Raw genomic sequence first — 14,744 nt, forward strand, 5'->3', positions numbered from 1 at the left:
CCAATTTGCAGCATTTCAATTTGGGTTAGGTAAGCTTGAGGAAACTTACATGATGTGCAACATTCACACACCTGTGGTTGCCTGTTATTTTTTTTACCAGTTATTCTGAGGGTCACATAAGATGACACACTCCTAAACCGTTAAGTACGAGAACACATGCATACATGTGTTCTCAATGCATCTATATAACGTAGGAGACATTTTTCAATAAAGGGTTTGAAGCAAAACACCAAAACTAATATTTTTATATAACATCAATATTAAGTTCAAATTCTCATTTTATGTATTTTTTCTTCATCACAATCACTTCATTTCTGTATTATTGAAGTCCTATGTTTGTACTGCATGTCATTCCAAATCAGCATAAAAATTACTAGCCCGACTCACGTTGTAGTATTTGGCAGTATAAGACCCAGGATAAATGTAAATAATGCCTGTCTTTAACCTGCCAACATACATTTTCCACAAAAAAATCAGATTAGTCCAAAGAAAAAAAACCTAAAATAAGGAAAATAAATTGAAAAAAAACAACAACTGGTGTGCAGGCTGGTATTTGGGAGTTAGCATTTGGACATGCAATTGGCTTCACACTTTTTGAGAACCACCCATCTATGTAATAATCATTAATATAAAACAAATGTGAAGGCAAAAAGAGTCAAACAAGCATCAAGTAAGAGTGGCTGAAGTGAATGAATACTTGCTACACTTGCCAAAGGCCTTTCTGTGGACTAGGAAAAAAAAAACATTTGGCATCCCAACATCAAGATTTAAATAATCCTATCATTGTCTAAATACTTTCAATCCCCCTTTGTTTTATTTCATATCAACTGTGCAAGTGCACAGAGACAGAATCATGAAAAGCTGCAATGTCCGACAAAATTAGCCTGGAGGAAATTTACTGCAGTGGTGAAAAAATGTCAACTGTGCTCTATAGCGTTGAACTACACATTTCCACTCAATTCAAAATAGTGTTAGTCCAGTGTACAAATGGTTTAGTGAGTAATTAGGTCAAAGGTCATGTTGACCTTGACGAAAGTGATTTAATGTTCCAAAAATTCGCTACACAGCTTTTTTTCCCTAAGCACATGCAGGTTTGTTTTCACAGTTAATTGTATTCTCCAACATCCTGTTTGCTCCAAATGAAAGACACGTGTTTGAATGAAAAATGCAATGAACCAAAAAAAATGTTGCGTACAGAGCCAACAACCACACTTTCAACTTTAATTTAATTTTCATTTATTTTAAAAGGAAAATATACAATTCAATAAATACTGTGGCAACAACATTGTCAAGGTGTCATCAGCATTAGAGAAAACATGAAAACACACGCAGGCAGAAGACGACATGAAAGTTTTGGGTCACAGCACTGGGACATTTTCAAACTTATGTTACGAGTGCGTCATTGCTTGTGTTGTTTTTTTTTTGTTTTGTTTTTTAAAACTGTTAAATTGCATTGCTCCAACACTGGCCGTCAGCACATTGACATTTTTTTATGTCGACCCTGATGACGCACAATAAAACAAGGTGTCTTTTGGTGCAAAGAAAGACAAGAACAAATCTTTCTTAGTTGTGTAACCTTGACAAACAACCAAACTAAGATGTTAACAGCACTGTACATTAAGGCAACATTAGCAATAGCTGCTCTCTCCTGGAGGTGAAAGGTCGATTCTTGATGACTTAGTACATTGATTATAATCTTAAAATACATCATTTGCTAAAATTCAAGGGGTAATTAGTTGGCAAAGCTAGCAACCATTTGGCCTACAAATGAGACGGAGCCTATTGTGAAAGATGCCACTTTAAATGGCTTTTGTCAAAGAGCCAACGCAAATAACATTTTCGATGTTAATATTAGTATAGTAACAAACAATAACAACAACACACCTTCTTGATCTAGACTTACACGCTAAATTTTATTAGTTTATCAAAAAATTGGATTGGCGGTCACTGACAACTGTCGTCAGTCTTCTTTTTATGGCTCCAGGTATCAAACACATCATGAATAAATGCAACACCACCTGTTGTCACCGAATCATTGCATATTTTGTTGTAACTTTCCAAAGGTAGCATAAATAGTTTCAACCTCTTGTAGCAATTGAGGCTTGGATTTCACAAAGTTAGCTGTCAAATAGGCTGCCAAAGAAAATCTAAAAAAACAAAAACAAAAGTAAACACGACGTTTGGTACAGGACTAAAAAATAGAGGTTATCATAAATATCTGCAGACACCATAGATTGGTGTACAGAGGAAGGAATGATGAATGGACCCTATTGGCTGCAGCAGCCCCTCATCTTTGGTACCTTGGGAGACATATTGATATGCTCAAATATCTCAAAGAATAGTGATTAGCTCACAACCTCAACGAGTGGTCTACTTGGCTAAATGTTTCGTTGTTTTGAGGATTGTTGGACTATCATAATTCCAATTACAGAAGATACGGAAAGATGCTTCCTTTTGCAATTTTTTTTTTTGCCACCTAAAATGAATATCAAATAAATCTATAGGAAATTGATGACAAATTGACTCTTCATTTAACCGAACTTCAAACACCCAACCCTAGTGCAGACATGCAATTTCCAGAACAACCAATCATGGGAAAGTTCATCACCAAGGACTTCACATTTTACAACATATCGCAGACGGGACAAACAGCAGCTTTGTTGTGCAGGGCTGCCATGACTTGACCAACAATGTGTTACTCAAGCTCAGCATCAACCACATCAGCACCTCTTTGCCCCTTTTTGTTGCCACCCACTCATACACCCACATGTCACATGTTCTTATGAGGCTTCCAATGACATCACTTCTCCAACTTGGTTCTTATGGCCGTGACCTGCCTTAGTTTTGTTCTACCGCAGGAAGCAGGATATAACCAACTTCCGCAGCAGGTGGCACGCTGATAGGTAGCTTCCTCGACAGCCGGACTTTGACTCGTCATTGGTGTGGCGTATTCCATAAACTTGTAGATGCATTGACTTTCCGAATGCCCCTTTCCAGACACAAAACAGGTCTTTCTCATGCGGGAAAGAAGCGTTCCCTGTAGCTTCTTCCTGCCTGCCTGCTCCATGTTCAGTCCCCAATCCCATCAGGCTCTTCCCCCTCAGTCACATGACAGAGCAACTTCTGGCCTTGTCCTTGCGGAGGTCTGAGGCTACAGCTGTCAGGTCGGGTCTACTAGGCATGTGGGAAGTCCTCTTGCTGGCACGGGCGGTCTTGCTGCGCTTGACATTTTTGCCATTTTTGTTGATGCAGGCCAGCGTGGCCACGTGGAAAATGTCCCGCACGCTGTTCTCCGATTGCTGAGCTGAGCACTCGATGTATGGCGCAGAGATCTGTTTGGCCATGCTGGAGCCCTGTGGAGGCAAAGATATAGTCAATGATAGATGGGAGCGGCTTCTGAGCTTCCATCATAAAAGGAAGGAAACTTGAGCGTACCTGGTCATAAGACACGGGGGTCTGCCGGTGGTTCGAGAGCTCGACTAGTGTGTTCAGGTCAGTGCGTAAGTCTGACTTGCAGCCAACTAACAGCATCTTTGTGTTGGGACAAAACTCCAGTATCTCCCCCTTCCACTGCAAAGAAAAACACAAAGTCTCAGTTAAGGACACTGAGTTGATATATATAAGAAATGTCTGCTGGTTCTACTTGGGAAAGGTTGATTTCTCGCTGGATTTTGAGGTGCAAAGGTCAACACTGCAACTTCCTCTAGCCTCAAGGGCTTTGAACCCTGGGGTGGAGGTGGAGCTACAAATAATCTCCATGTTTCCTTCCTGCCAACAATAGACGCTCTGTGATGGATGGACAGTCTCTTCGGGCTTCGGACATATCCTCCTCTCGCCCAGGCGACTCGGTCAGTGAATCAACTTCATCGAATAAAAACGGGAAATCGTGTAGCACAATAACCCTACCTGATACTTTGACTACTGTGGAAGACACATTCTACAAAAGTTGTTACTGCCCCTTTGTACAGGTAGTGAACAACTGGATCTCTTTAGATTTTTACTTCGGAAGCATTTACAATCCCCCCCCCATTCTTTGCAAGTCTGGCACGCGCTAAGGAAAAACTAAATACCAAAATCGCGCCAAAAACTCTGTACTGTAACTTCTACAGAAGTGCAACAACAAACAAGTAACAGCAGGTTTTTATTCTGTGGAAATACCCTTTGTATTTCTTGAGTAATCCTGTTTCTGAGAAGCAGACATTCCACCAGTCTGATGATTGATGTGATTTACACCATAAGGTGTGGACGTCAGCCAGAACATTCACAATCAGCAGATAAAAACCACAGCAGGTCCACACTTCCATATCACATCAGTGGAATTGTGTCACTTCCTTCTTTCAGCTAAGTAACCGAGCTCCACGTGACATCTTGACTGACTTCGGAAATTTGATCCAGACAGGCTTCTTGCCAGCAGATCAAACACGACCACATTGTTGACACACAACAAAAGGGCTTCATGAAGAGACAATTTAATCAAAGACAACTGACCTTCTTCAGAACGCTGTCTAGCGTTTCGGGGCGACTGATGTCAAAGCAGATGAGCACTGCATCGGAGTCTGGATACGAAAGAGGCCTCACATTGTCGTAATACGGAGAACCTGAACGAAAGAAAAAAAAGAGGAGACGAGATAAACACATGATTCGTTCTTTTCAGGTGTCCAAAAATCTGGTGCGATTTTCTGGCAGTCGTTGGCTGCTCGAGTGAGAATGCAATCATTCAAACAAGCAGACACAAACCACCTTATCGAGCAGCAATTGTTGCTGCGGAAATTTGAGTATTGTCATAGTCGTACGATATTTCTCAAACCTCCATTTGAGAATTTTGGTCAAATGTTCAAGAAGAAAAGAAAAACAAATAGAAAACCATTGATCTGGCAGATTTCTTTAAGCAAGCAATCTTAATTGATAGTACATACAAAGAAAATGAAGAACAGGAGCCAACTAAGGCAAAGACGTGTTTCGTAATTAGTTTACTGTAGAAGCTATTTTGGAATCAGCCAATCTGGGATCTCGTGTCATCAGGAAAGAAAAAAGGAAATCAGCCGGGATCAGACAGGAATAGTGTGAAGTCCTCCTCACTTAAGGGAGGAGCCCATTCCCGATCTCTAAAAAAAACAACGATAACCATAGAAAGGAATGTACTTCAATTGATTGCATGACATAATCCATAGCAACTGAGAGAGCAAAACAAATAATGCAAAAAAATGTGCTGACTATGACAAGATCTTTCTCAGGGAAAAAAAAACCTGCAGAAAAATAGAACCTCAGAGTGAGGGAACTACTCCCACCTCAAATTGAAGCCATATGCGACGGAGACGCCCTTTCGCCCCACCAGACATCATGATCAGGAAGTATTGGGGGAGGGGTGGGCGTTGTGTAATGTCAAGGTGAGTCTAAATCACATGACAAGTTATGGCCGACCACACACAATTGGCTGCAAAAAATCTGGGGAATTTTGTTATGGGGAATTCAAGTCTCCCCTGGGAGGTCCGTTTCCAAACAGTGAGCAGCCAGGAATGCACACAAAGTCACACACATATTAGACTCTCTTGATTCAAACAGTCTTGGTGGGCCACAAAGGAGGGGGAGGGGCACCATTCAAACAACTCGTGCTTCCTTTCAGGTGAAATAAAACAGTGACACTGGCTGATGAATACATGAACCCAGTCACCCATCGGGAGAACCCCAGTTACTTGAGGGAACATGTGAAATTGCGAAATTGTCATCCATCCTTTGTGGATGGGAAATAGAAGTGTCAAAATGAAGCAAAAACAGATCAATTGTCAAATGAATTCCATCATTTTTCAAGTTATCATTTAGAGACACAAAATCTTCTGATTTCAGGTTCTCAAAAATAATAATTCTATGATTTCTCTCATCCTTTGTGTTTAATCAAATCAAGACATTTGCAAACATCTGCTTTTACTTGTCTGATATTGCCTAACTGTTGTTCAGTTGTTTTTATAATCACTACAAATTGCAAAAAAACCAAAAATAATTAGTTAATAAACAGTAAATGGACAAAAATATTTTTTGATATACTCAGACATAAAATTGTATCCAATGAATCGATAGACTAATCAATTCTAAAAATGTTCGATAGTGACAGCCATGGTGTAGAATAATCAAAAATGTTTCACTGTTGACTCGACAGTGATAAGTACAAAGATCGAGTACACACAACAAGAGTTTTAGCATAAACAATGTCCAAACAAACTATATGGCCACATGCTGGGGGTCTGCCACAATGAAAATCTAAAAAAAAAATCTTGCTCTGCTGAAGAATTATGTTGCCGGATGGAAAAGTGGATTTCTTTAAGAGCTCTTTCCACACACTGCATTATAAATGCTGTCTGTAGAACTTTTTTTTGTTTTTTAAACCGGTGTTAAAAATATTCCCAGTGATGGATCTTTCAGTGGTATAGGAGGCCATCTTGGCAGCATGTTAAAGAAGTGGATAAATGCCCGTTTACATTGAAATATTATGGGGTGTGATGTTTGAGGGATTCAGCCGCGTTGCGCTCCGGTTGCAAGCCTACGTTCCACAATGTTACTGCTTCCAAATGTTGATCCAAGGGAGCCGATTCTATGAAAACATTTCCACCAAGGGCTCCAGTTGAGCTCACCACAGTACAGTAGAAAACATTCAACTGATCTGGTTGATGTTTTCACCACAGGGTGTTGTAGGCCAAGATACAGAGGACCGGTTTTGGTAAACTATGACTCCATTTTGAAAACAGAAATAACTCCAGAAATAGAAAGACATAGAACACAAATGAGCAGACTTGAACTGTGCTGCTGAGTGCAAAATGTGCTTTGGTTCGGCCATAACTAATTTGAAAGTGAAAGTATGACATGCCCCAAACTATACAAAACACATTCTTCTTATGTCGAAAATGCTCGTTTTTGTTTTCCCATGTGTTTTGTTCAAGGTTTTTATAGGTTTCATTATTAAACTCTTAGCAGCAGACATTATCGTCCCTTCACAAGAATTTGGGATTAACCACAGGAATCTTTTCCCCATCTTTTATGGCTGTCACGTTCAAAAGCAACCGCATCACACATTTCCTTTTTTTTTTTTTCTTCTCAGTCCTTCAGTTGCTGGAACCAATCATTGGAATTACAAGACCCCGTGACTGAAAGGGCCAGAGACAATTGACGTTCTGCAAAAAAAGTGCTTTTAGCAAACCGGTGAAAAGAAACACACACTGTGTGTATACGTTAGAAGACATCATACCAGAAGTGTAAATGAGGAAAAAGTTGAACCACCTTCACCCCTACCCTCAACATCTTTTTTTTTTTTTTCCCCACACTCGGGCCTGTTTCTCTTCACAGCAACTGCAATAACAATCGCCATGTTAACCTCAAACCTTCTGGTGCTCCGATACTAGTTTGGAATGCATTCCATCATACTGACTAAACTCTTGTCGACAACACTGCCTTGCGTGTGCAAGTTAGCTTCAACAGAGGTATGAAATGACCTGTTGATTAAATGCATAGCTGTCATAGCCGAGCTTGAGCGGAGGGACATATTGTGTGTGTCTGTATGCACAGGTGTTGCACCACCTGTGGAAAAAAAAAAAAGATATGTTCTAGGCCTACAAACTTTGTACAGTACATATAATCACTCACTCAACTGAAACAAAAGGTCCATGCAATTGTTAATCCCAATATAAGGATGCAGCAATACTATTAAGGCTATTTGTGATGAAAGATGTTTCCTAGGAAGTCCGCGTCACCTTCTTTCAAAGTAAATACAGAAAAGCATCGTAACAACGTGTGAATTTGATGAGTAATTTCAGTCTGAATCCTGGTATCGGAATTTTGGCATCACTGAACCTGATCAAATGAAATAATTTGTCTATTTTTGTGGGGGGGGGGTTGGGTATGACTACCTTCATAGAAACAGTAAGAGATCTGGGGGAAAAAAAAATCACGTGAAACTAGCAATAGGATTGAAATGGCGACAAACTATTTATTCAGATAGAAACCACAATTGAAGTTCGTGTTTGATGTAAAATAGCTTTCCCATAATACTGCCCGCAACAAGGTGAGGCCGAGGGCATTGCCTTTCAATTTGTGTACGCCGGCTTCTATTGCCAATTGACTAATTCATCCATGATTCAATTTGTCTGTGTAGGACTAGCCGACCACGCCACTTCAATTTCACCCTGCTAAGGATCCGGACCTGTGGACACAATAGGCTTCTTTGTCCAGGGGTTGGCGAAACCTTTAGTCTGAGGAATGCCAGACACGCAGCTCTAATTCGAGTCCTGAAATGCGATCCGATGCAACAATGGCTTGCAGAGAGGGGAAGGGAGCACATTCCCGGAAATACTTTTCACGATGCGGGAGGCTGATCTCGGTCCTACTTTGACCTGGGCTCAGACTGCAGGTGTTCACTCAATTTAAAATAAATAGTGCTCACTGGAATGAAGGCCTGATGGGAAAAATGGAAGGCAGTTCCTTCTCTCAGGGGTCTGCCTTAAAGGGGAATGCAACCCCAAATTGTCTTTACAATAATGTTGAATGTACCCCTACATCGCATTTTGATTAATATTGTGCTTGAAGAATCAGTTAAGCATCAATATTCACCTGTTTTTACTCATCTCTTGGCATTTTTGCCACTTGCTGTCAACTGAAAATAACATCACAGTTTCCAGTTCTCAACCAATCATAGCTCATCTTAAAAAAAGAACTGGTGAGCTGTGATTGGTTGGCGACTGTGAGGTCATTTTCAGTCGACAGCAAGTAGCAAAATGGAACGGTACAAACGGGTGGATTTTGACTATTGAATTAATATTCCACAAACAAAACATTAATCACAATGTCGTGTTTAGACCAGTTGGGCTTCATAGAACATATTACGACAAAAGAGGTTTTGGGGGTTGACTTCCCCTTTAATGACCCGAATTAGTCCTATCTCACCCTCCATCGTTAAACACACACCGCTTATTAGGTTGCCCATCAGGATACAACAAAGACTCCCCACAACCACCATGTGTGTGTCGGTGTTTTCTCGCAGGGGGGGGTGGGGGAATCAGAGATTGTGTTTGACTCCATTTGTGTGCTTTGGTCTTTATCTAAGCCTGGCGGTCTTTGTTTGAGTGCATGCTAGGACATAGCTCATAATGGATCGATCGGGTGGCCAAGGTTCTATCAGCGAGTGTCTGAGTGCGTGTTTGAGATGAGGTGGGGTGAGGTTGACATCTCACAATGTCAAAAGAAATACCTCCTCAAACACATTGAAAGATGCAAACATAGTTCTATGAAAGTTAGAGAAAGGGGAAAAAATGGCTCCAGGCGACTGGCCAACACAGTGCTACAAAACATGCTTTCTTTTTTTCCTTTCCTTTTCTTCGCCTTTCCCAAGTCACACAAACAGTGGGCGTGAAGGAATTTCAAATGCTACCAATATTTAACAGATGTTTCTTCTCCTATTTCCCTCCAAGAAATAAGTCTTACAGGGATTCCACCTTTGTTTGTCAGTCTTGTTAAGGCAGATTAAATATTTTGAGGTCTAAAAAAAAAGAAAAGTTACTGCAACACCTCTGAGGAATTCCAAACCTTAGAAGAGCAACAGCTGGCTGTCTGCTTGGCCCCACCCATGCCCATTTTCAGAATCCTTGTCCTCCTTCCCTCACCCTCAATACACATACATGCAACATATGCTGCACTTGCGCCTGACGGACTGACTGCTGCGCTTTTCACTGCTCGGACATTGATGGATTTGAGATGGGTTGTTTACACCCCCCAACACAAACACACGCATACACAGGATGCTTCAGGCTCATTTGGCCCCTGATCGTAAACTCTACAAAATAAAAGATTTGTGGTAGGGGTGAAAAGGCAATACATGTGTTGCAAGACTTAACTTTTCTTAAAACTAGGCACAGTTCCAAAAGTGTGTTATCCAGATGATCATTGTGCCTTTTTGTTTGCATACTTGAACTTTACAAATCGGATGAAACGGTTCATATTTTTTTAAATCAAGGATTAATAGAAAAATGTAAATATTTCATCCAGAGGAACAGGCGTCAGTCTATTCATAGGGCAAAGCAGTTTCAGAAATGATGCGCCTTTCATGTAGCAACAAAACCACAGTCATGTATGACATAACACAAGACATTCCTCACAAAAGAATCAAAGCTATAAATGTGTTTAGCTTTTTTTGTTTGTTTTTTTAATTTCAAAAGAAGGATGATCACAGTAGGGGAACAATAGGCCCTCCCACCCCCCAAACTAAGGTGCCTCCCATCCAAAACATCGTCATTTGACACCAAAAACAAATTATTTCTTATGTCCTCTTAGGGAAATACGTTTTGAAAGGATTAGGGTCAGAGAGAAAGAGTTGAAATTCATAAAGTAGAGACGTGCGCATGCAAATGTGGCCTTGTTACCTGAGGTGTCCCACAGGCTGAGTTCAATCCTCTTTGTGTCGATTTCAAAGCTGGCCGTGTAGTTCTCAAACACAGTGGGGACATAACTCTGATGGGAGTAAAACGCAATGAAATGTTAGGACGACAATCATCGCATCACTGCACGAATGCACGCCCTACATCTCTCATCCCATGGATTGCATTATAGAATGAAAGATGAGTGGCATTATGCATTGGCATCGTTACTGGAGCATCTAAAGGTCTATCATGCCGTTAAAGGTTCTTACCTCAGGGAAACAGTCCTTGGCGAACACGTGAAGCAACGCAGTCTTCCCACATTGGCTGTCTCCCACCACTACGATCTTACACTTGACACTCGGACTAGGATCCATGGTGGATTTCACGGAGAGTTTCTGACAAGAGCGTCTTTCCTTCATCGATTTCCGCCGGGGAGAGTGAGTGTGATTTAAAAGGCAAAAAAACAGTCCGATGTTTGATGCGTGTGGATGCTTGACAGCACCTTGCTGAGCGACTACCCGAATTGTTTGCGCCTGCTCCAAGCTGGTGGAAACCTCACCCTTTTGCTTTTATAGGGTGACGGTAACCAATGATAAGTGGTGCTTCCCCTCAACTTCACGCCCCCTCGCGTGGATCCAGTGATCCAGTTCCGGCCTTTTCCGTGATCCACTTCTCACAGCCAAGCGACAAGCAACTCGCTGCAGTCTTGTCTGCCGTTATGGCGCCCCCTCCTGGTTGTAAGTGTAAAACAAAATGTAGTCAGGTCCAACTCGACAGCAGCGAGGATTCAGGGGGCTCCTTTTTTTTGTGTTTGAGTGTGTCTGTGTTTTAAATTATGATATATATTTTAATTTCTTCTTTTTTATTTTTGTGTACTTCTTTGAGTGTTTTTCATATAGAAAATTACTGTAATTGTGACTTTACTACTGCAGAAACATTGCACCAGTGTCAATGTAGTACAATAAGTGCAGTGGATAATGCCGCTTCTTAATAATTAATAATTCTTGATTGCCAAGTTGCTAGGAGATTTCTGGCTAGAATTTTTTTGGGAGAAGTATTCCACGCGTTGCACGACAGGCCACATCTGTCTGTCATTGTTTCATTGGATGATTGGATGGATGGATGGATGGATGGATGGATGGATGGATGGATGGATGGATGGATGGATGGATTGATTGATGGATGGATGCATGGATGCATGGATGGAAGGATGCATGGATGGAAAGATGGATGGATGAATGGATGGATGATGACCAAATGGATGGACGGATAGACAGATGGATGGATGGATGACCAGATGGATGACCAGATGGATGGATGGATGACTTAAGCAAATTATTGGCATGCTATCAATGACAGGAAATGAGTGATATGATTGTCTAAAAGAATTAGTACAAACAGCATCCTGTAATTAACATTACATTTGACTCCACAGTGCACAAATAGAAAATGACATAATGTATTGAAAATTTGAGGTAAGTGAAAAGACATTACATATCATGGTAGACAGTTTTGATTAGGTATATTCATTGAGCCAGTGATGTGCAAATAACAAATAAAACACTACTTGGCCTTGGCTGAATTGTGCTCTGAATTCAATAGCACATAAGTCAGTCCAAATGAGCTGCCGAGAATGTTTTAGACATGTTTTGTTCAGTTGGGATTGAGCCCCCCTGGCTTCTCTCCAGTGGAACCTTGAGACACGGGGATTGATTATGTTGTGCGAGCACACATGAATTGCTTCTAAGAGGTCTATATTTGAACCCAGGGGAGGTTCTGGCTGTTTCTTCAATGCAGCTTTGATTGTTTCCAGTGAGAATTCTTTCGATATGTGTGAACAACACATACAGCCAATTATTCTCCAAAGACCAGCATACACATTTCCCATTAAAGGCTTGAGGTAAATACAACACAAATAAATAAAAAAAACTGCAGTGTTTTATATCTTCTGTAACATCATTTTTGGACTCTTGGTGTGGCTAGTATTTTTTTTCATTTTATTTTTTACTTCAATAAAGCGCCACCCTGCAGGCTGTGAGGCTGGAGTCCCGTCTGTTGTGTGGAAGCTGCCTGCAGGACAAAACACTGCCAGGGGAGTGGGGGACGGGGGATTTTACCCTCTCTGCTATCTGGTTGCCATCTCTCAACTACATTTGGCCTCATTTAAATTCTATCTGATACAATCGTGGAGCTTCACCACCTGGTTGAATGATAGTCTCTATTGTTGCAGTCTCTCACGTTTTATAAAGTGACAAAATTGTCATTTATGAAAATATTTTAAACATGGTCCACATTGTGTACTTTTAAAGCAAATATTGAACAACAAAAACAAAACAAGTATAGAATGGTATGGAATTTTTGCGTTGTCTTTCTCTGGGTGCTGCAACTACCTCCCAAATTCCCAACATATTAATGTTGAGTTACCCGTAAACGCGAAATCAAGGACACTTTCAAAGCGACTGGTTTGATACAAACGTCTGAAAAAAATTGATGTCTTCAAACTTTTCAAGGGTGCTGATGTGTTCAAACCTTTCAAGGGTAAATCATTTTTTCACCGCTGTTTTACCAGCTTGTCTGTTTGACAACCGGCTGCAATGTGACCTTTCAACTTTATGAGTTTATTTTCTAATAGTTTAATTTGCAAATTTAACCAATGAAAGTGCCAAAAAATAAATAAAAAACCAACAACTGAGAATTCTGATGCTGCTCATGTATAAGTGAAAATCTTTTATGATTTTTATTACTTCTTTTGAAAGTGTGTGTGTGTGTGTGTGTGTGTGTGTGTGTGTGTGTGTGTGTGTGTGTGTGTGTGTGTGTGTGTGTGTGTGTGTGTGTGTGTGTGTGTGTGTATGTTGTGAATGTTTTCCTATCAGAGTTCCTTCAAGGTCGCAAATACATTCGCTGACAGTTTAAACAGTCACAAACAGTTTTTCTTGTCGCATATTGCTGAGGATAGAATTAACCAAAACGAAATGATCTTTAGGTAACCTTGACAGCGCATCAATAGAAAATCTCCCCGGGAATCTCGGCACTACCTTTCATGTATAAGAAAATATGTCAGTATGCGTGGAACATCCTTGGAAAAATATTTCTTTTTATTTGGTTTTGCAATTCTACAAAATATGATGGGCAATCCTAAACACATTCATTTGACATGTTGGAATGAAAACAAATCACGTGCTCTCCTGCAGCTGCACCTGATGGATGTCTTTGGTCACAAGTGGATAATAAAGGCAAACATTAAAGATATGTTCTCGTTTTTGCACTTTATCGCAATCCTCAGCTAAATGTAATGTTGTGTTAAGAATGATTATTTTCCCTCACCTGTTCCATCAAAGACCTACAAACACAAAGTTGTTTAAAATTCATGACCGCGTGGTGAAACACCAAGATTAACGCATACACAGACTCTGTTAAACATTACGATAGCTCATAAAGAAGCAACCGGAACGCTTGCAAAAGACAAATTGAGGAGCAACTGGCTGTAGTGAGTGTCCATGTTCTTCACCATTATTAAAATGACAAAGAGAAGCAATTGCAACTGCAATGGAGATAAACTGATAGTTCCCCTTGGCTCTTTGACAAATGAGTTGACCTACGATTGTCAGTTGAGATTCACACAGGCGCACGCACACACACATCTAGACAAAGAGAGCAGTAATTAGATTTTTTTTTCTCCTCAGGAGTGAGGTCTCTCAATTAAAAAATAGGTTAAGATGTTAAAAACTGGTACATGTATACCCAGTGTTACATTTCGGTGCGATCAAAATTTTAATCGTCATACGCTCATTCACCATCAAAACAAAGCAAAACAAAACTTTCCAATGACAAATAATCAGTGAATAGCATTTAACAGTGGGTCACTTCAAACATCTTGCTCGCAAGATCTTCCAAAATGTTGTCATAAAAAAAAGACTCCAGAATGAGTCACAGATAAATTCAAGCCAACTCTGACGTGATTTCAGCCTTTGGCTCAAATAGGGCTTGAGGTGAGCGACGAGTCTAGGTCAGTGGGTCTGCCGCCCCTGAGTTATCTCTTGTCGACATGCATTCAATCAGCCGGTCGCTGACATTTGCAGCTGGGCCACGCTTACACGCGCACACCAATGTTTTTCACATCAACAACTAAAATTAAGGGCAGACTGTAAAAAATAGCTTTTCCTGAAAACTAGAGACAGTCTTAATGGTTTGAGGTGTCCTGTATAAGTCATTTAAAGGGGAAAAATTGCACAAATTGTCTAAAGTGAGTTATGGCAAAAACAAACAGCAAAGGTCAGAGATACATTAATGCTTCCCTGCAGGCAACTTGGAGCCGTCTGATTGAATGGTCCATTTACTCCCGCTCTA

At 40.6% G+C, this 14,744-nt stretch overlaps 1 protein-coding gene across 1 annotated transcript; it reads right to left on the minus strand.

Annotated features, from left to right (window-relative positions):
* Positions 1 to 1,406: 1,406 nt before the first annotated feature.
* Positions 1,407 to 10,950, minus strand: rnd3a (Rho family GTPase 3a). Its single transcript, XM_085925416.1, has 5 exons — positions 10,667 to 10,950; positions 10,401 to 10,488; positions 4,489 to 4,598; positions 3,436 to 3,570; positions 1,407 to 3,353 (listed from the first exon to the last, which is right to left on the minus strand). The coding sequence occupies exons 1-5, from the start codon at positions 10,814 to 10,816 to the stop codon at positions 3,105 to 3,107; spliced, it is 732 nt and encodes a 243-aa protein (XP_085781542.1). The 5' UTR covers positions 10,817 to 10,950; the 3' UTR covers positions 1,407 to 3,104.
* Between the last annotated feature and the right edge of the window lie 3,794 nt (positions 10,951 to 14,744).

Source organism: Syngnathus leptorhynchus, chromosome 1, assembly GCF_054491065.1.
Source record: "Syngnathus leptorhynchus isolate UIUO chromosome 1, UIUO_Slep, whole genome shotgun sequence".
Taxonomy (NCBI): domain Eukaryota; kingdom Metazoa; phylum Chordata; class Actinopteri; order Syngnathiformes; family Syngnathidae; genus Syngnathus; species Syngnathus leptorhynchus.

Coding starts and splice junctions, on each gene's coding strand:
- rnd3a (XM_085925416.1), bottom strand. CDS start 10,816: ATGAAGGAAAGACGCTCTTGTCAGAAACTCTCCGTGAAATCCACCATG. Junction 4,599..10,400: donor CAGCCTGTGGGACACCTCAG/GTAACAAGGCCA, acceptor TCTTTCGTTCAG/GTTCTCCGTATTACGACAAT. Junction 3,571..4,488: donor TAGACAGCGTTCTGAAGAAG/GTCAGTTGTCTT, acceptor TTTTCTTTGCAG/TGGAAGGGGGAGATACTGGA.